General features: G+C 37.5%; 1 protein-coding gene across 20 annotated transcripts in view; it reads left to right on the top strand.

The window, feature by feature from the left end:
* The window catches only part of PICALM (phosphatidylinositol binding clathrin assembly protein), a 101,447-nt gene extending 83,053 nt beyond the window's left edge, over positions 1–18,394 (top strand). For 10 of the 20 annotated variants that reach the window (XM_086384702.1, XM_086384700.1, XM_086384701.1 and 7 more), the window contains 4 exons: positions 1,097–1,156; positions 2,665–2,769; positions 15,557–15,659; positions 16,910–18,394. In XM_086384702.1, the coding sequence (XP_086240828.1) occupies positions 1,097–1,156; positions 2,665–2,769; positions 15,557–15,649 (258 nt within the window). In that variant the 3' untranslated portion in view covers positions 15,650–15,659; positions 16,910–18,394. The remainder of the gene's footprint in view (positions 1–1,096; positions 1,157–2,664; positions 2,770–15,556; positions 15,660–16,909) is intronic. The other 10 variants (XM_086384707.1, XM_086384705.1, XM_086384706.1 and 7 more) reach the window with 1 other exon arrangement.
* The last annotated feature ends 3,621 nt before the right edge of the window (positions 18,395–22,015 follow it).

Below are 22,015 nucleotides of genomic sequence, written 5' to 3'. Positions count from 1 at the left end.
TTGTATCTGTGCTTCCACTATGCACTTGATGACTTCTGAATGAAGGGAAATGGTGATTGTGGTAATGTTGAAAATAACAATTGCATGAAATCTTACAGGCTTCTGCTGTACTTGGCAGTTTGTCTACTGCTCTTGCAGCTCTTGGTTTTTAAGTAGGGAGAGACCAATAAGTTCTACATGCTCACACAAATACTAACTTTTAACTATTCACTTTAGTTATGCTTTATTTAACTTCTCCATGTGTATGTTCAAATTGCCATATAATTTATGTTTTATGTTTTAGCAGTGTTATTGGTCTTTCACCTGTATTCATCTGAAGTTTTTATTAAAAGATAACACATAGGGGAATGTTGTTAAGACAGCAAATGTATCTAAAATGATTCTTGCTGAGGTCGTATATTTCAAAGCATGAATTGAAGTAGGAAGAGGAAGGACCTTAAACAAATCTTAGTGATAGATCATTCTTTTAGACATTTAAGCATAAACAGACTTGAAAATGTATTACTCCTCTGAATTGGTGCTTTGCAGAACATATTTTAAATAATTTGCAGAATAAATTAGAATATTAATATATATATTCTACATACAAACTTGAGTCATACTCCATAGTGGTTTGAAATCTTTGGGCTTATTTGAAAGAAGTGAATGAGGTCCTTAGAAACTAGTCTTTTGGAAGATCAGATTGTTCACTGATTTGAAATCTTTAAGTTTTGTCTTTGCTGCAGAAGTGAAGCACCTAGGAACATTCACTCTGCTGCTTTTTCTGGGCAGACATCTTTATGGGAGAGACAGACGTTACATTGCAGGATTTGAGTGTTTCTAAAAATCTGAATATTTTTAATGCTGTAAAAGCACATTGAAATCTTAGATCACTGTTGCATATAAGTTTAAATGGTATTTTTTCTTTCTAATAATTGTGCTTTTCTGCTAATTTCAAGACACCTTTTGTCATTGAGCTTGACACAGTTATTAATGAACACAAATATCACCTTTAATCACAGCTGTCTTAGCAATTCTTTTTAGCTATTAATTACCTGGACTCCATTGACATATGTGGGTTACACTTGCTTGTTTGTTTTTTCTCTTACCATGTCAGGCCCCCCCTGTAATGGCCTATCCTGCTACTACACCAACAGGCATGATAGGATATGGAATCGTAAGTATTTTTCCCAACACAGCTTTTTGAAAATCGATTGACCTGCATTTAACATGTATTTATTTCCAAACTTAACTGAAAAAAGAGTTAGTGCCACATATACCCTTAGTAACTAGCACAGAACCTTGCACCACAGCGTAGGTTTCGTAAGTATTTCTAAAACAGTTATTATACAACAAATATCATTTATTAATGTTAACTGTATTACTTGGCTTATTTTTCCTCTCATAAGTTTTGTTAGGCATCTATGCTTCATTGTGAACTCATTTAAACATTAATGTTAACTCCAAGTCTCTGTTGCTTTGACCTTATATTAATACCAGTGAGGTCTTAAAACCTTAATACTACTATAGTGGATGTGGGGAGTTGATATTTCTTGCATTGTGTAGGGGGTAAATTTAGTTTAGTAAAGGCCAGAGAAATTTTCCTATGACATGATTGGTATAGTACAGAAACAGTGTTTAAACTTTTAAGCTGCCCACAACCCACATTATAAACTGCTCTTACTCTCCCAGCTCTCTTAATATGCAGACTCAAATAAAAATGAAGGTGTAGTAGCTTCAGCCCACTACACATTCTGGGAAACTGTTGCTGGTGGGAGGCAGTGTTCATCCATTGGTATTGCTGTTGTGGCTACTTCTGCTACTTCTTTATTTATGTCTTAGTGAAAGTAGCTCTTTCCCTGCATATGAAAAAGTTTCATAAAAGCTTTTGGATTAAGTAGTCATTACATAAAAAGGGTATCTACACAGAAAACTCATAAAGTGAATCACTGAAAATAGGAGTCATCTTAAAAAGTTAAGTAGAACTTGCAGAAAGAAAAGATTTTAGAATATTGCATTTTAACCAAAATAATGTAATGGTGTGTGTACTCTGTTCTGTCACTTATGTTAATTTTATATTGTGGAGTGGTAATTTCTAAAGAGATGGTTGTTTGAGATTTATTTTCAATTACTTAAGAATGAACTAACCTCTGTGTGTGAATTTAAGCCTCTTCTTGGTTTTCTTTAAAAATGTGTTAAGATAAAATGAAAGAACTGTTGAAGGTAAACGTCTTCAAAGAATCAACTATTTTCCCTTGTGCTTACTTGCATTATGGTATAAGAACTGGATTTGATGAACAAAGGCAATTTACTTTGAAATGTCTTAACCATTTTATAGTTTTAAGTTTCCCTATGTCTAAAGATGGCAAGTTTGGAAATTTTTTTTGGTCTAAATTATTTTGTATGTTTATTGTAGTTTGAATTTTGCAATTCATACAGAAAAAGCTGAGTTTTTTGGTAAACGTTAAAAAATAAGCACAAGAAAGATTTTCCATACCAAAACAATTCTCTTAAAATTTTTAGCTGTCAGTCTTATTTGCATTTATAGACATTTCCCCTTTGAGTTAATTCAGATGTACTAATACTAGTACATCATTATCATCCTTCTTGTTTACTTACTCATAATAAGGAAAATGTGAGTCAGCATCCTTTAACTTGAGAATTTCTGTTTTTTGTTTTTTTTAGCCTCCTCAAATGGGAAGTGTACCTGTAATGACACAACCAAGCTTAATATACAGCCAACCTGTCATGAGACCACCAAACCCTTTTGGCCCTGTATCAGGAGCACAGGTACTAATTAACATGCTGCACGTAACTTGTACTGTGCTTGATGTGGAAGAAATATAATACCGAAAAATCCTTTTATGCAGTTCAAAAAAACAAGTTGTTAGCATTTTTTCCCTTCATGGAGGATGATACTTTCTTCATGTATCTTTCTCATGTTAGAGCTTTTAGGAATGTTGACTATTTGGAAAGAAAGGATAAGCGATTACAAACAGGTAAAGATGGAAAAGTCTTGATAACTTATAGTTGGTAGGGCCAGAGGTTAAGAAACCTTCTTTCTGATAACAATTCTGATGTGCGCTGTCCTGTGTTGGCCTTAGAAACCTTGAGCTCAGAACTCAGTTCTTGGCTTGAATGCCACAATGAAGTGTTGCCGTTGAGATGTCTGTGAAACTTGACAAGTCTTCAAAAGTTGTGAATGCTATTTTTTCATTAGATAACTTTCTCCTGCTGAAGATCATATTTAAAAACAGATAACCCTCTCCCCACAAAAGAGCAAAAAAGCTTGAAATGCCATCCTGACCTAATTTCTTCACAGGAAGGACTTTTCTCTTCAGATGTTTCTAAGGCCTTCTTCAGTTCATGAAAATTCACCTGGATATTCACTCTTTCTTTTTCATCTCACTATTGTTAGCATCAGGGAAATCTGGATTTTTTTTTGAGAAATGCTTCTCCCATTATGGTTAGGAGAGGAGATAAGAAGTTTCTTTGTTGTTTACCTCTCTGATGACATCTTGTGGGACGAGACCTTTGTAAAGAGATAGCTTATCCCTCTCTATTACCCTGCTCATATCATTTAACAGTTGGGAAGTACTGACATGTGATTGTAAAAGTCACCCCCTTTCGTGGCTTCCAGTGCCAACTGATTGATTATTTTATGTATTTAATGCTGTTTGAAAGCATTCATGAGCATGTTTGTTGATGGACTTGTTATTCCTTTTCCACTTGAACACAGGTAGTTTTATACTTGACAGTGTATACAGTGTTATATTGCAAAAATTCGTTTGTATTGATCCAGTTAAGTTAGTCTATATGTATCTCATAGACCAGTGAAGCAGAAGAGACCGTTTCATTTTTCAGCCTTTTTGAGTATTGACCATTTAATAAATTTGAGTATTTATCATTTAATAAATTGATTACTTGGGCAGTGCCAGTGACTGGGAGTGGATAGTGAATTTAATTCTGATTGAGAGGTAAAATCTATGTTCTTTGAATTTCATGTATTTCCCCGGATGCCTCTCTTATTCTTATTTGTCCATGTTAAAGTGACCTTTTCTTCCTGCTCCTCAAACAGTTAAGTATTCATAATGAAGTTACTTGGTAGATGAGGTAATTGATGGCAGTTATCTTTCTTATGCATTTGTTTTTATAAATTAGATTATGGGTATTTATAGTTTTCTTTCTTTTCCATCTTTTACTAGCAGCAGTTCTGAATATTGGCTGAATACTGTTAAAGAAATGTATAGATTTTGATAACATTAAGCTGTTGATGATTTCCTTAACTTTTGATGTAGATCCTTTAGTTTATATGTCTTCCTGTTGTTTTTTTAGTTTTTTCTTTGTTACCCACATTTTGAACTTGAGGTACATGTAGTTTATTTTTAAAAATTGCCTTGGGTTTTTTACTGTTACAAGACCAAGTGATGAAGAACTTAAATGTATTTAGAGGAAAAAAAAACAACTGTATTTTGGGGCTGTAAATTTACTGGTAACCACTAACTACCTAATTTTCCCTGATGCATAGCTAAAACCCAGCACCTAATGTGGGTGTTGTCTTGCAAGCTCCTAGCTCAGAAACAGAATATATTGTTACTAAGCTTGGGTGCTACCTGGCAGTTTGCAAACACTTTCACATACATTACCTCATTCTCAAAATAATGTTTAAGGTAGATGGGCCTCCTGTCACTAGTGTCACCATTCTTTATTTAAAAAAAGTTGAGATTTGGAAAGATTCTTCAACTAAACTAAACAAGTGGTGAAATGCAACTTAGCTCCTTCCTGGCCTGGTGCTCACTTGTGCCACGTTACCTCTCTCCTGCTCCTCAGCCCATGTGGCCACTATGGCACCACTGTCTTCCTGTGCCCGTAGTGAACCACTCTGCTAATTCCTTGGGTTTCCTGTTGGATTATAAACTATATTTATGTATCTAAGATATAACTGCTGTAGTTGTCAAGAGCATCCTATACAGTTTTGGATAATACTTTAACCTTGAAACATTATGCATGAGGGGTTTTGGTGTGTGTGTTTTTAATATAGTTTAAAACAAATCTTAGTAAAAAAGAATCTGCCTTAAAAATTGCTAGCCCCCTGGCATCAGTTCTTAACACAGGTTTTATATCTTGTTTCCTTTTGAAATCCATGTTAACTGTCACTAAAACACCAAAACAATGCAAGAATTTCCAAGTATATAAATGAAATAGTGATAGAACTGCACTTTTCTCATTACTTGCTCCCAGAAGAGAATGAGAACATTTGGGAACAAGCTTCTAGTTGAGAAATCAAATTTGAAGTCAGTAGTTAATTTTAAATATTACTGGTTGAGAAAAGGAAATGAAGAAGGCAAATTGATGACGAGGAAAAGACTGGGTGGCAGTGAAGTGGTTCAAAGAGGCTTTGGACTTCTCCTTACAGAGTTATTTGAACCAGTTGAAAGTCAGAGTCTTAAATGTTATGTTGTTGCTTTTGATTCCTTTCCCCTCTTTGTTTTCCCTGTATCTTGTGATGGTGTCCCACTAACCATTCCTCTGCTATTCTTAGCCCCTCCCTTTTTGCAGTCTATAATCCTTGATCCAGATTGGAACCTTTCTTGCCTTTCTAGTTTAATCCATGTGTAGATACTGGAGTAAACTTCTGTAGGCAGTATTTGTAGCATCTTATCTCCAGACTCAAAAATCTAAGGAGATGAATTTAATATAACTGAACATGTAAGATATACCCTCAGCTTTTCTTTTGTCTTAAAAACTTCCTCACAGAATTTCCCTCTTTGAAATAATAATGAATAAGCAGAACATTCATGTTCTTCCAGCTCCATGCATTCACAATTCTCAGTAATTATCCAGTGTTGTTCTGCTGTCTTGTCTGTTCTAGAAGAACTTTGTCTGTCATAAAGTGGATTTACTCTTCGCTCGTTCTAAGTTATCTCTCATCCCTTTTCAGCTCTCCTGAGATGTGAAGCTCTTTTCCCTGTTCTGCATTACTTCTCTTTATAGAGTTTGTCACTGCTTAGCATCCATCACTTCGTCCTTTTGTCCACTTACCGCTCCTCCATCCATTTGATCTAGTGAGAGTTGCCTGTATTAGACTGTAACCCTCACAGAGGCAAGCGTGTATATTTTATGTTCATGGTTCCTAAAATGGTGCCTGACTCAACAGGTTTTGAATATTATTTGTCAAACAAGAGAATTTGGTTGACAAATAATTTTCCATTGTGTCACTTACTCTGTTTCTCATTGATATATCTTTTTACTTACTTATAAACATTGTAGTAATTTAAAGCAGTGTGCAAAATCGGTTTAAATTCTTCGCTAATAGACTGTAAGCTAAAATGTTAGGTGACTAACCTGAGGAATGAAAATGCCTTTAATTTCATGATTGAATATTTTTAATCATTTAAGAATTAAACTGTCTTTGGAGTAGGAAAGATTTTTCTCATGCTTTAGTTTTTAATAATTCTTAGTTTCTTCTGGTCCCATCACTTCAGGGCAAATAGAGGGGGAAACAATGGAAACAGTGACAGATTTTATTTTCTTGGGCTCTAAAATCACTGTGGATGGTGACTGCAGCCATGAAATTAAAAGACGCTTGTTCCTTGGAAGAAAAGCTGTGACCAACCTAGACAGCATATTAAAAAAGCAGAACCTTTTTATGCCAACAAAGGTTCATCTAGTCAAAGCTATGGTTTTTCCAGTAGTCATGTATGGATGTGAGATCTAGACCGTAAAGAAAGCTGAGCGCCAAAGGATTGATGCTTTTGAACTGTGGTGTTGGAGAAGACTCTTGGGAGTCCCTTGAACTGCAAGGAGATCCAACCAGCCCATCCTGAAGGAAATCAGTCCTGGGTGTTCATTGGAAGGACTGATGTTGAAGCTGAAACTCCAATACTTTGGCCACCTGATGCAAAGGCCCGATTCATTGGAAAAGACCTTGATTTTGGGAAAGAGAGAAGGCAGAAGGAAAAGGGGACGACAGAGGACGAGATGGTTGGATGGCATCACTGACTCGATGGATGTGAGTTTGAGCAAGCTCCAGGAGATAGTGAAGGACAGGAAAGCGTGGCGTGCTGCAGTCCATGGGGTTGCAAAGAGTTGGACATGACTGAGCAACTGAACAACGGCAAAGCTAGTTTCTTTTATTAAGTTTGGCTGTTCAGTGGTAGCAGTAAACAGAATAATTTTTCTTAATGTTTAATTTAAACCTTTTAGTTGTTCTGTCATTGCTATGCTTTCTTTGTTTAATAAAAATTCTTTGAGGCAAAGATGTCTCTTTATACAGTATAAAATAAATGATCGTTTATAAATATAAGCAAACCATCAAAATAGAATCTTTTAATCAAATCCCAGTTCTACTATTGTCAGAAGTCTTCCTATTTCTTGAAGTATTTCTTTTGGGAGCCATTACTTACTAAAGATGTAACTTACAGCTCCTGGTCTCTTACCTACTTACTATGAAACCAAGTTAATACTCTTTTTTTTTCCAAGTTAATATTCTTGAGGGTACCTCAACCCTGCCATATATATTTATCATATTACCATTAATGAAGTATTCCAAACAATGTGTTGTGTGTTGTAAATTATATTTAGCTTTCTCTTAGTGCTATGTTAGTGCCTGCTAGCAAGAAAGTAGGTAATACCTTCCACATGGCTGTTAGCTCAGACTATTTTGTTCTTCAGTATATTCTTAATTTATTTAATAGACATTACTGTAATGTTCCTATAGACCTATACACTTACTCTGTTCAGTTCACATTTTGTGCTAATTCTATATTTTTTAAAATATTATCACACAGCTTAAAGATGTTCTGTTTCATGACTAGTGTTGTAGCCTTTTTTTTTTTTTTTAATGCTCTACATGAGTGCATATTTCTGTATGTTTGACTGTATGGAGAATACTAGAACCATATGGCTAATGCTTTTTTTTCTTCACTTCTGTGCTTCCTCACACTATTTGATTTCCTGTTACCAGTTACTAGGGTGTTTATTAACTTGGGGAGAATGGGGACTCTTCCTGTCCTCTCTTGCTTGTGCTTTATATAAACACTGTTACACACTGGTATATAAATTGAAATGTACATTGCTGATTAACAGTTTGTAAACTTGTTCCACTGTTGCAGTAATGCAGCAATTATGTTACTAAGCGTGAAGACAGTTAACCTGGTTTTGCTTTCTTTTTTTTTTTAAGTTAACTGTGATGTGAAGTAACAGTCTCTTAATGAATGTTCATGAAACAGTTGAGATGTTGAAGATTTGGTGAGGGGGCGTTGTGCTTATGTTCTTACCACTTTTTATATGAGAATCTCATACTGATCCCCGTATCAATCTGTTTTCCAAAAAGCAATATGAAAACCATAGAGTGTTATATTTGCAGATCTGATTTTTAAAATAAGCATATTAAAAGTTTTACTGTTTTCCTGATTGGTATTGGGAGGCTTTGAGGGTTTTTTTAGTAGAGGATATGGATAAAATGTAAAATGGCTGCTGTGTTTTTGTTTGTATCTGCCAGATCTAAGAAAGTATGACATCAGTTGAGTGTCTGAAAGGACACAGTGGCTGGTTGTGAGTGCCTTTTACCAGCCTAAATGGGGGTACTGTTAGCTTTGGCTGTTGGAATAATTTAAGTCTTACCAAAAACAAAAAATGGCCTTTTTAATGACTTTCTTGTGTGTGAGAACTAATAGCTCTCTTTGCTTTTAGGCTTTACGTTTTTTGTTTGTTTGTTTGCTTTAACTTTCTTGGTGTGTTAATTGTGGGTGTTGGCAGTGCCTCTCTGTCAGCTGATCTGCCCAGCTGCATTTCTGTGGAGCCTTTTGCCTTGTCAGCAGTGTGTTGTGGTCATTCATCCTTGCTTAGTAGAAGATCCCATGGGGGGGATTTACTTTGGGAATTGGGATTTAGTACCATTGGTGAGACTGTTTCTGTAGTCTCCTGGGCCTACCTGAATCAGTCAAAAGAAAAATTGGAGGAGTCCCATCTGCTGACCATTATCATTAATAAGACAACATGTAGAACCAGGCCTTTTTGCTGGATTTGTGCTGAGGACATTTTTTTTCCTAAAAGGTAGAAATCTAATTCTTGTTTTCAACAAAACTGGAACATATCCATAAAGTCTTGGGTGACTGTGAGGTTCTACAGAGTCTTCCTGATGAACGTCAGTGACTGTACAGCACTGTGAGTACAGAAGCCACGCAGTGTGCACTGACTGACAGAGACTAGAGAAACCCTTTCTAAAAAATGATCTTTCTAATGTTAAACTTTTTTCTGTATATTAAATATAACCATAAATTCTAGCTGAGTGGAGATTAATAGAGACAGCAAGTTTTAGAGAGGAAGCAGTCACACTGCTTTGGGAACTGGGACTGCTTCAAATCTGTTACTGGTGTCTTAGGGCTGCCATAACAGAGTGAACCGCAAAGTTGATGGCTTCAAACAACAGGAATTTCATCTCTCGCAATCCTGGAGGCTTACAGACCAGTAATAGGGTGTCAGCAGGTCATGCTTCTCCCCTAATTCTCTAGAGGAGGACCCTTCCTTGCCTCTTCCAGCTTTTAGCAGCCCAAGTCATCCTCTGCCTCTCGCACGTGGCGCTCTCCTTGTGTCTCTGTCTTCACGTGGCATTTCCCTCGTAGAAAGTCATTGAATTAGGGCCTACCCTAATGACCCCATCATTACTTGATTACGTCTGCAGAGACCCTATTTCCAAATAGGTCACTTTCATAGATTCATTCATAGGGGTCAGGACTTTAACATATTGATACCTTTTGGGAGGATAGTTCAACAGATTCGTCAGCTCAACTCCCCACTAACCAGGTGTTTCAGAGAAGGTTGCCCTTGGAAATTTGATGAGCCTCAGTTTCTTTATCTATAAAATGATGATTTTACCTTATGTATTTTAGCATTTGTGGAGGTAGTGTTACCATAAACTACCAAACTTGATTTTATATTAAAATTTTTATTTGGTCCAATTTAGTATAGTTTATATGCCCCCTCCCCCCGCCTTTTTGGTGGAGGTAGCGAACCTTTTGTGAAAATGTCCAAGTCTAAGGAGCTCTCTCCTTAGATGTTTTAAATTGAAGCTTAGTAGATAAATCAGGTAAAAGCATAAATCAGGTAGTGGATAAATCAGGTAATAGCCTCAAGCTCATATATGGAACACAGTTTGAAAGTTTTTTTGACTGAAGAAAAGTGCCATATTTTCAATAAATAGCAAATAAGTGGTGCATTTTAGGTATAATTACTATTTTGTCTCCTTATGTACCAGTTAACATAAACCTAAGCTTTTCATTTTCTTTGGTTTTCAAGGGATAAGAAGTTAAAGTCTTATATAAATGAGCCATAAACATTTTATTCACATAAGCTGAGCCAGCTTTCAGGATTTCCATCCATCAAATTGAACTTTAAACAGACTTCTCTTACCCTGGAAACACTTCTTATATATGGAAATGTTTATTTTTAGCTTTAGCAGTTAATATTTCCTTCCATGAGTTTAAGAAGTCTTGCGATCCATTTCCCTCTGCAGTTTGGTTTTCTATAATTCTTTGTCAATTTACGTTGCCATGATTTTAAGGAGATGTCTCAGAAGCCGTTTTGCAGTAACATTACTTCTATGTAAAGAGGTTTAGAAACAACATACATTTAAAGAGAAATCCTCTTAGGTCACTGTTTTGTGCCCCTAAAACAAGATGAGTAGCACTTTGAAGGCGACAGAAATGTTGGCATTACTTTTTGGTGTTACTGATGGGCCAAAGCCCATGATGGGTTTGTGTTGAACATAAACCCAGGAAACAGTTATCAAAGGTATTTGACTCAGCCTCCAGGACAGGCCCTTTACCTTGTGCAATAGAGAAGTCTTCTCTTTGTAGCCATACTTCTCAGAGGCAGCTGAGAATAGCACTGTCTTTAGTATAAAATATTGCAGTGTAATACTGTATGTTTATGTCTTACTCATCTGGATTCAGTAACATTCAAAATCAGCATATCTTTCTGTGGGTTAGTTTTGTAGGTAATGTCTCGGTAAAATCATATTAAGTAGGGCTGAGGTTTCTAAAATGTTTTGATTACACAGCAGTATCAGGAAAGTGGTCTTTAAGCATGTCCCCTCAGTGTATTTATACTTCTGTATTCTTATAGCAGTGTTATGTACATTAAAAACGTGGAGAAATAGACATTTTAAGAGGGTAAAAATAGGGAAGTTCTAATACTTTCTTCTAATACGCCACTTTGATGATCATTTTTATACAGAGCTTGTTTTATCATCAAAAATCATTTTAACTTAGCATGTTATAGAATGTGTAAATTTTACTTAGTTTTACTTTAAAATATGTTTTATATTTTTAACTTAGCATGTTATAGAATGTGTTTACTGTGTGTAAGTCACTGCTAGTTGCTGAACAAGAGACAAAATATATTTCTTATTCTTAATGTTTCTGTACATTTGAGGAGCCTGAAGGTGAGTGTAGTATGGAAGCACAAGTGACTGGTTGATGGTAAAATAAAAACTCTTAAAAGAGCAATGCAGATTCAGTGAGATTTGAGCTGATCCTATTATATAAAATTAGATGAGTATTTGATTGTAGTGGGTAAGGAAGGCTGAACTAATATTTGAGTGACTAATGTATGCCACTCAACGAGCTGGGCGCTTTTTGTATATTTCAGTCCTCAAGGCAGCTGTTAAGGGAGGTTTGGGTATTGGGTCTTTCTTAACCCCATTTTACAAAAGAGCCAGGATTAGATTCATCTCCATCTTTCCATAAAACTGCTCTCATCCTTGGCAAAAGAAGTACACCCATTTTTCTCCTAACTTGCCTCTTGAGCAAAGACAAAATGAGTCTTTACAGTGTTGCTATTTGCTATCCAGGCTTTTGAATTCAAATTCAGATGTAAAGATGTGGCAGAGTTGCTCCTTCTCTAAGAATTTTAATACATACACACAGCCAGTATGTATTTCAAGAAGTTTGTCCTAAAATGCCCAGTCCTTTATTCTCCTATAAGCTTTCAGTTGCACTAGGCTCACTTTCTGAGACTGATGCTATTTTCTTGTTCTAACATGAAATTTTCTTGTTTGGTGTTGAACATTGTAGAATGAAGGAGTAGTAACCATTTTTATTTTATGGTCTTTAGTATATTGATAGAACTCTATTTTTCAAAAATTCCTTTATTAGAATATTTGCTTTTTTTTGAAGTTAACTTACAATTTCTGTACTGTTGTCTTTACTATGCTAAACACACACTACAGCCAAAAAGGGGGAGAAAAACCCTGCTTTTTTGCAGCATTTTTATAAAGGTTGATTCAGGTGGAGAAAGAGGGTGAAGGAGTATCAACTGAGTTGCCATCATCAATTACATGTACATTTTAGTATTTTAATTTATATTCAGCTCTTATTTCATTGTTCAGTATTTCATTTTCATATAAAATGAGAAAAAACTTAAGTATGTCTATTTTAGACTAGTGAGACTGACCATTTGTTTAAATGGCATATTTAGTTGTGGGATAGGTCAGTTTAATTTGAACAAACTGGTGGCTGTACTAATTTTTTTTAGCTCTGTGGAAATTGTGGTATAGAGAATGTTACTGACATAAATAAGTGAAAGTCTTTCTTTTGTTTGGATGTGTGTGTGTGTTGGCATATTTGTAGTGGAATATGACTGCAGGGTCAGTTGCAATTTGTCTTACTGCTACCTTGTAAAATACAGTGATTTTGCAGTTAACAAAGATCATTGGATTTTTCTTTTTTTTTTTAATTAAAAAAAAATTATTTATTTTTTGGAGGCTAATTACTTTACAATATTGTATTGGTTTTGCCATACATTGACATGAATCAGCCACGGGTGTACATGCGTTCCCCATCCTGAACCCTCTCCAGTACGTAGCAGCCGTACATATTCTTTAACACACTCTCAAGAATGATACGTAAAGGAGAGCTAACGCTTGTAGTTTTGGGTGACTTTCTCAGGCTCCTTAAATCCTGCTGGTTCTCAGCCACCAGGATCCTGTTGCCCTTTGGTGCACTCCGTTCTTCCTTCTTTCCTTGAGCAGTGACTGGGCTTTTGCAGTGTATTTCCTTTCCTTCAGCTTCCTTACTTGCTCTCTGAACTGACTGCTTTCTCAGCAGTGCATGATGTGCGTGTCCTTTGGTGTGGGTGCTGGAAGGGTGGGCCAGGCAGTGAAGGACTGCTGCGCGGCCCAGCCCTGGGCGCCCTGTGCAGTCAGCCTGTCCAGTCTGGGCCGAGGTTCCGTCTGCTTGAGATGGGTGTTGCTGATATGCAACTTAACTGCGGGGCTATTGAGTCTTATTTTCTGAAGTTTTTATGTAGCTACATATTTTTTAAATAGGTGTTGAAGACTTATGTATGTGTTTATTTTGCCAGTTTAACAAATAATAGAAGTATTAGAAACTAGCAGTTTTTCCCCCAAAGAAAACTGATGCTCTTCAACATTATTATTAAGCCTCTAGGACTTTTCTCTAGCAGTGTGCTCACATATGGAAAAGAAAAGAATTCTGATGTTCCATTTTCCCATATTCTTCAGAGTGCGTTTTCCTCTCAGACTGCTGCCGTTATGAAAATGTAATACAAGAATATGTTTTAGTGAGAGGCTTTCATACAGGACTGTAGATTTTGGATGATTGGTGTTCTGCAGTGAGCAGGGACTTTTGTTTTAACATCAAATGAAAAAGAAAACGTGTTTTGGAGAAAAACCCAGTTAATCTTTAACTCCCAAGCTCAGTGATTACTTAAAATCATTTTGCTTCTGAATGGTTGTCCTGGTTGGTATGAAAGGTGGAGGAGAAGCATTTTTCCAATTAAGCTTCTCTGCCTGGAGAATCCCAGGGACAGGGGAGCCTGGTGGGCTGCCGTCTATGGGGTCGTACAGAGTCGGACACAACTGAAGTGACTTAGCAGCAGCAGCCTGGATGATACTTGACTCTCAAAAGCCAGACCTACTGTCCTGTCTTCCTGTCCATAGCTGCTTGTGTAAATTCCATCAACTTTTCCATTGTCTCTTCCCATTGTCTTTGAACATTTATTTCTGAGAACAAGATCTGGATTAAGAAAATGACTCAACCACTAATATAACTGGGCTTCCCTGGTGGCTCAGAGGGTAAAGCGTCTGCCTGCAATGCAGGAGACCTGGGTTCCATCCCTGGGTCAGGAAGATCCCCTGGAGAAGGAAATGGCAACCCACTCCAGTACTCTTGCCTGGAAAATCCTATGGACAGAGAAGCCTGGTAGATTGCAGTCCATGGGATCGCAAAGAGTCAGACATGACTGAGCGACTTCACTTTCTTTCACTAATATAACTGAGAATGATTTCTAAACCTGTAAATTAATCTTGGCACCCAAAACAACAAATGGCATATGCTTGAGGTGTAATATTAATATTTGTTGAAAACTCACTGGCTATTCATGCTCTGTAGTGCTAAAAAAAAATAAAAGGCAGAAATGGGATCACTTTGAGCCAGCAAAGACAGATTTTGACCCATGAAATCCTTTACATGAATTCAAATGTTGAGGTATGAATTGAAACTATTTCTACTTAGCTTTGATTTAATGCTCAGTTGAATATTCCTGTGCTTGTGTGCCTCTGCAATCTAATGCAGGTGGAGGAAAAAAATTAAAAGTTTGTTCCAAAATATTCTTGCCTGGAGAATCCCATGGACAGAGGAGCCTGCAGACTACAGTCCATGGGGTCGCAAGAGTCGGACACGACTTAGCAATTAAAAAGAGAAAAAAATAGCTTCATATTTGGTTTAAAGTACTGTTCAAGTAGACTTGATGAAGGAGATATGGATGGTACTTCAGGAGTTGTCTTTACTTGAGGAAATACTAAAAATATTTTATTGATTTCAGCAGTCTATTTACCTTACTGTATATTTAAACAATAGGAGCAAATTCCAAGAATCAAGTAAATGTATTCTAACAGGAAGCTGAATCAAGGATCTTAAGTATTCCCTGTATTCAGGGCAGTATGTAGGTAGTTCGACTATGGTAGATAACCTCTGAGCTCATTTCTCCCTCCGGAGTATAAAAGCATCAGCTGCAGCTTCTCCATATAAACAGGCAGGAGACAACTCCTTGTCCAAAGTGTGAACACTGAGTAGGACAGGACTTTCCACCTCTGATGAGGAAGGAAGGAAAGAGTATTGCAACTAGATGTGTTGGGTCTGGACAGAGGTCAGATTTTGCACACCATTTGACAAACAGCCTCCACCCCGGAAGCCACCATCTGCAGCTCACAATTGTACTCTGGCTCCCTTCTTCCCCACTCCCACTCACACATATAATAGAAGTCTTAACCATGGGTCAGCTCATTTTGACCTTTTTGGGTAAAAGACTTTATTCCTTTGGAATTCAGAAACAAGAATTTGTTTTCTGAAAAGCACATGCCATTGGATACCCTTTAACTTGACATGTGACTGAAACTTTTGTTTTAATGATTCTGCTTTCTGCAAAGGCTGCCATTATATATTTATTAAAGATGACAAACAAAAACCACCTCCTCTTTCATTACATTTTCTGCCTTCATGTTCTGTCGTTCTGAGATCTTTTTTCTTTCCCTCTCTCTGTCTCTTTCCCCCAGCTGTCGGCAGCCTCCAGCCCCTCCAGTCACAGTCCTCACAGAGCTTCAGGAAAGGACCCTTTTGCAGAGCTCTCTTTGGAGGATTTCTTATAAATCACTTTAGGTATTGCTGCTTGTTGGGGGAGACGGGGACTGAAATAACTTTTAAAAATTACCAAACATTAAGCACAAATGGCTCTTCTCTTTTGTTTCTCAAGGAGTCTAGGTTCCCCCTCTTCCTCCTCTTCTGTTCTTGCAGTGAAGAGTAATAGATCCAAATAGGGCATGAGGACAAACTGCTTTTGGAAAATGTCTGTAACATTGTTAGAAGGTGTGAAACCAAAGGACTGTCTCATGTGTACATATAAGCATCCACTGCTCACAGCAGATGGATGAGATCAAACACCACCCATTAAAAACTGGGTGTTTGTATTCAGTCTTAAAGGATTTATAGAGAACAACAGCAATTTTATACATTGGATTCAAGCTTAATAAGGAGCATCTTTAGTTTTAATGTAATGGCCAGGATTCATTGTGAAGAATTCATTTTTAACAGTTTCTTTAAAGGGTTATTTTTTTTTATGTATGCCTTTTCACTTTAAAATGGTAATATTTTCCCCCTCCCCCAAAACCAGCTTATTATTATTTTTCTAAGGTAAGGGCAAGTGAATATGCAATGCCCTTTCTGATAGAAAGATTCTGCTTTTAATCCACACCCCCTCTTTTCCTGGAAAGCAGTGTCATTTTTCTTCTCGATGCTGGAGCCCCAGTGTAGATACACCTTGTGGATCTTTGAGAGTTTGTACTCTTCTGATTTCACAACAGTTCACTAGCATATCTATTCCAGTAATTTCTTTGGATGAGCAGTTTAAAGGATATTATGAGTGAAGAATCTGAGTGAAGAGAAAGTAGATCTTTCAGATTTTGATTTATATTAGTAAAGAAATTTTTAGCAAATATCATACTGTTCCCTTAATTATCTCTAATTTTGCTATAATCTTTAGAAGTAAAATTTCAAATTTTGCTTGTTGCCTAAATGAGATTTTTATGTGGCATATTTGTGTTCATGGAGAGATTTTCTGAACTTGTCATGGAAAAATTGTTCATTCATCTTCCTTCTTTCCATACCCCTTGGTTTTTAGTAGTTAGAAAGAAACTTGGAAGGCCCTGTAATTTTGCTTCAAATACTGAGTTCTGGCTCATGATAAGCTGATTATACTGACTTTGTTTTGTAATCAGGGTTTGTGATAAGCATGCTATGAACACTTCCAGGCAAGTTGAATGGTAAAAGACACAAAGCATTTTCACTTATGAGAAGGTATCTCTTAATGCAGTGAGTTAACTCACACTCTGTCTTTTTTTATTTTTTTCCAGATACAGTTTATGTAACTAGGTGGAAGAGAATGGAATTATTCCAAAAAGACAAGTGCTCAAGCGGCAAATACTTACTTCCAGCAAAATCCAAACTGCTGTCTCTTAAACTCTCTTCTTCCATTAGAACGCTACAGTAACCCAGTAAAGGCCCATGAAGGAAACTGGACTAGTCTATAGGAGAACGTATCAGTACAGTTTATAAAGCCAAGAGATGCCATGATTTCAGACTAAGAGCTGTCTTTTTGGTGACTAACCCTTCAGTTCTTTCAACTCCTATTAATACCCATAATCAGTAACCTACCAAGAAAAGCCCTTATTTGGAAAGTGTGAAATTTGTATTTGGAAAAGCTGCCTGGAGAGAAGAGCTGTGTCCTTTACGCTAATGCACCAGGACTCCTTTGGGGGGATCAAATCATAATTCTTCATTATGCAGTATCTTTCTTTTCTCCAGTCCTCACAGATACAGAAACAGTAACTAAAATTAACTTTTCTTTTTTAAAAAAAAATTATATATTCAGTTTGCAGTAGACATTCCTTAAGTATTTGTATTTATTTATGATTATCAATTTACGTAACATTAATATTGTATCAGACCTCCTTATGAAAATGAGTATGGATGTACACAGTATGTGTGATTGTTATCCATAAGAATGAACCTGATTCAGAATGCTTCTCAGCTGACATACAGAGCACTAAATATTTTAAGGCAAGTCCATAGGTCTGAATCTCAGTCTCTATGGGATTTAGGGAAGCATTATAAATGCATTAATCCTTATAGTCAATTCTGTGCCTAGGATTTTGCAAGGGAACAGTTCACTGAACTAGGAAAAGCACTACATTTTAAATTCAGCATTAGTGCATTGGGAAGGAACTTTACTGCTTTGTGCTTGGCATGTCATTATTTTCCATTTGACATTAGGGCCTTTCCAAAATGAATGTGAGGAATTGCTTTCACTTCAAGACTTTCCTTCTTTTCAGTAAAACTCTAGGAGGTATTATAGGGGGAGGGGAGGGGACAAAATCCTTGAACCTTTTATTTGGCTCATGCCATGTTATGATCATGTACCTTTTAAATAAGGGGAAATAGTATCTTTAAAATTAATGTCTAGCCAAGAGTTTAGTTAATGAAGAATTAAACTGCACTGTTGATCGGTGCTTTGTGTAAATACATCTTAACATTTGGGTTGAGAGGGGCCTTAAGAAGGACAGTTTGTTGTAGGAAAGCAATTCTGTACATGAGTTTAAGCATACTTGTTGCATTGTCTCTGCAGATTCTATTTTTGTTTACAATATTAAAATGTATGTTAGCAAAAATGGGTGGATTTTCAAATAAAATGCAGCTTCCACAAAACTTTTGTTATGGTATTCTGGTCTGAGGTGCATTTTCTTTTTTCTGTTTTTCTTTATCATTGGTATTATTATTTTTTGCTAATAAAAGTATATCCCAGTGATTATATTTGATGATTTAATAAAATGTAAAATTTATTTCTGTTTTAACTTAATTTCCAAAAAGCTTTATCTTTGTACTTTTGTTACCTTCTAGACATTGATACGCTGAACTATTTATTAAAATTGTTCATTTTTGCATTTTGATCAGATGCCTTCAGTCAGGTAAGTTTAAGGGAGAAAATGCTGTGAATTTGACGTATTGATGCATGTGATCTGTCTGCCATAAAAGTCTCTGACTGTATCGTGTTTCGTAGTGAATAGTAAGTAGGATTCAGAATACATGGTAGAGGGACCAAAAGCTTTGCATTGATAAATGTGTCTGCATACTATTTGCCATGGTTGGAAAAAATAGTCTTTAACCGATACACTTTGTGAATATTACCACTTTTTTAAGTTTCACTGTTATTAAACCATTTTCATACAAACTGGAAAATGTACTTTTGTAAGTTAACTTCCTTACCATTATGACGGATTTTGATTTGTCTCTCCTGGTGTTCGAGTGGATGTTATAGTTGAGGTCTATGGCTTGTTCCTTTTATACTGTGTGTTTTTTTTTCCCCCCCACTATATTCAAGCTTGTGAAATGCTTCAGAAACATTTCCATCTTATGGTTCAAACTTTGGGGCTTGTTGGGTTGGTATTATCTCCATTATACCCAGTTCACAGATTGGAATTAGAGCCTTGCGCAGGTCGATTAGCTAATAGACCTTGGAGTCAGGCCTTACATGAACTGAGAGGGGAATTGTTTCCTTCTGTGGTCTAGCCTGATGACCGCTGTTTATTCTCAGATGGAGCACATTTCCCACTTCCTGCTCTGATGTCTAGACGTGATTGACAAGGAAAAGCACAAACCACACACCCATGTTAGCTTTCTAATCAGAATGTAACAAGTGAGGTAAATCAGCTGTTGAATACAAAAAAAAACACAAAACTGAATCAGGTTGTAAACCTGTATATGCCCACACCATCTTACAGTCTAGGTAGCAAGTTGGAAGTGGCTACAGAGATTGTTAGCAGAGGGAAGCTAGCCCATCCCAAATAATTTTCAAAATTTTAGGCTTTAACATCTCATTATTACTATTCATTACATTTTCTTAAGATACATTTTTCTTAATAAGTGACTATGAGAATCCGTATTTAGGAAGAGGCATTATGTTAGAGCAGGAATTGTTTACTTCTCCACAAGCCGACAAAACATTAGTCCTAGAATATAGGACTTTATGGGATAAGTTTCTCCTTGAACTAAAATAATTGCAAGGCCCTTCTGTTGTTTAGATGATAAAGAATCAGCCTGCATTGCTGGAGACCTGGGTTCGATCCATGGGTTGGGAAGATCCCCTGGAGAAGGGATTGGCTACCCACTGCAGTATTCTGGCTTGGAGAATTCCATGGACAGAGGAGCCTGGCAGGCTACAGTTCATGGGGTTGCAAAGAGTCAGACACGACTGAATGACTTTCACTTTTTTCCCCCACGTTCTCTTGCTTACCGTCACTAATAAGCATGTTTCCAAATTCTTAAGAATTCAGATTACTGATGTCATGCCTGTTCTCCAGCACTGCATGGAGAAAACCAGAATGTCTTGTCAAGGTGAGGGTGGCTCCTGTGTGTGCAGCAGTGGTTGGCTCACAGTCTGTGGAGAGGCCCCCAGCAGTCATCCAGGTGAATAATCTTTTTCCTTGAGAAAAGATGACTTCACAACTTGCATGAGTCCTTTGCACCTATCTTCGATCTTTTGTTCTGTCGCATTTGCTACCTTGCATGGATCTGACTAGACCTAGAATTCTGCAGTCTGAATAGACTCTGAGTGGAAAGGCTGCTGTGTTACCTAACATGCAGTCTGTCTCAGAAGAGCTCAAGCTTACTCCTTGCTTTTACTAAGCAGTGGCATTCTGTTCAGTGTGTCACCAATCAGGTATTCTAAGTCTCTAGCTAGTGTTTTGGTCTAGTTTTGCTAAAAGCACTTAGGAAATGCCCCATTTGTTACTGATGTAGCAGGCAGGTGTCGTTTTTATGCTATATGGAACTCGCCACATTGTCAAAAGTTAAGGTCTTTCTGTGGTTATTTTTGGGGCAGATGTGATGGTTTTGTGGCAGAGTAGGGTAGGCTGGTTGTAGGCATTCAGCTAGAAGAAGCAAAAAGAATGTTTGATGGAAGCTTCGCTTCCTAATAAGTTCTCATTCAGAAGAACTTTTCCTTTACTATAAAAGCTGATTTCAAAGTTGGTTTTGAAATAGAAATCTCTGCATGAGAGTCACCTGGGGAGCTAAACGTCACCCTGTCTGAGCTCCTTCTGTCTGCCTGCTGTGGTCACGGGCACTTGGCAGCCGTCTTGTACACTCCCCATGAGTGAGCAGCAGGCTGTTGTGCCGTGCCTGGGACTGTAGGCAAAGAGATGCCCAAAGGGAAGGAAGCAGCCCCCTCTCTCCTTCACACACCGGGACTCCAGGGTCTGCACTGGTGTGCAGAGCTTGCAGTTAGTGTACCTGACGTTTCAAGAGCACTTTAAATGGAAGAGTCAGGCTCGCTGCACTGGCACTGTCACCCAGCCTAGTGGCTGTCTTAAAAGGCGCGGTGAAATCTGCTTTTCTCATCATCGTGTTTTAAATTTTAAATTATTTAATTGGAGGCTAATTACTTCACAATATTGTAGTAGTTTTTGCCATACATTGACATGAATCAGCCATAGGTGTAACATGTGTTTTGTCTTGACGTAGGGTAGGAACTGAAAAGCTCTTTACTCCCATGTAATTACTCATCGGTGGCAGAGTTGAAGTACCCAAAAGAGGCAGAAGCACCGCAGTAGGAGGGATAAGACTCAGTGAGAGATTCCCCAGGGGCCCAACCACAGGGTTGTCAGAGGCAGGTGCGGAATGGCCGCACCACTGGCGCTCATAGCAGCTCTTGGGAGGAGCCAGTCTTCTGACAGCTGTACTGATAGGTAGAACTTGGAATTCACAATGGACAGAATTGACAGCACTGTAGGTCCAAGGTGCAAAGCAAGGCATGACAGCTGCATCTGAAAGCAGTAACATAGATTAGTGTCATATTGACTTAAAAGCAAGCCAAACAGAATAGGATAATGTGAAACGATAGAAAATACATGTAGCAATAATAGTCTGTGCCCCTGGTTCCTGGCACAGAGCTTCTAAAACCTCTGTTATTTCCCAGGTCATAGGAGAGCACTAAGAGCGTCTTTTGTTCTAATAGTTGGTCTTTGGCCTAGTTCCTCACTCAAAGTTTATAAATCCCTTGGCATTTCCTGGGTGATGGGAGTGCCTTCTGTTCTAATGGGGCAACTCTTGGTAGATTCCCAGCTAGCTTCAAGATGGAGCTAGTCATCAGAAAGACAAAGCCATGTTTAGAAGTTTGGAAATTTCAGCACCAACCTCATCCTCCAGGAAAGGGGAGGGGAGGGGGCTAGAGACTGAAGGATCAATCTTGTCCGTGTCATGAAGCTTCCATAGAAATGCTAATCTGAAGGAGTTTAGAGCTTCCAGGTGGTGAACACATACATCCATGTGCCAGGAAGCTGGTGCACCCCAACTGCATGGAGACACAAGCTCTGGCACTTGGGACTCGTTCAGAAGACTTTACCCTCTGTGAGTCCTCATCTGTCTTTTCTATATCCTTTATCATATCCTTTTAATATAATAAA

This window comes from Bos grunniens, chromosome 29 (assembly GCF_055505025.1).
Source record: "Bos grunniens cultivar Pamir isolate PY7600 chromosome 29, Bosgru_T2T1.0, whole genome shotgun sequence".
NCBI lineage: Eukaryota > Metazoa > Chordata > Mammalia > Artiodactyla > Bovidae > Bos > Bos grunniens.
This window is presented reverse-complemented; position numbering and strand designations above follow the sequence as displayed.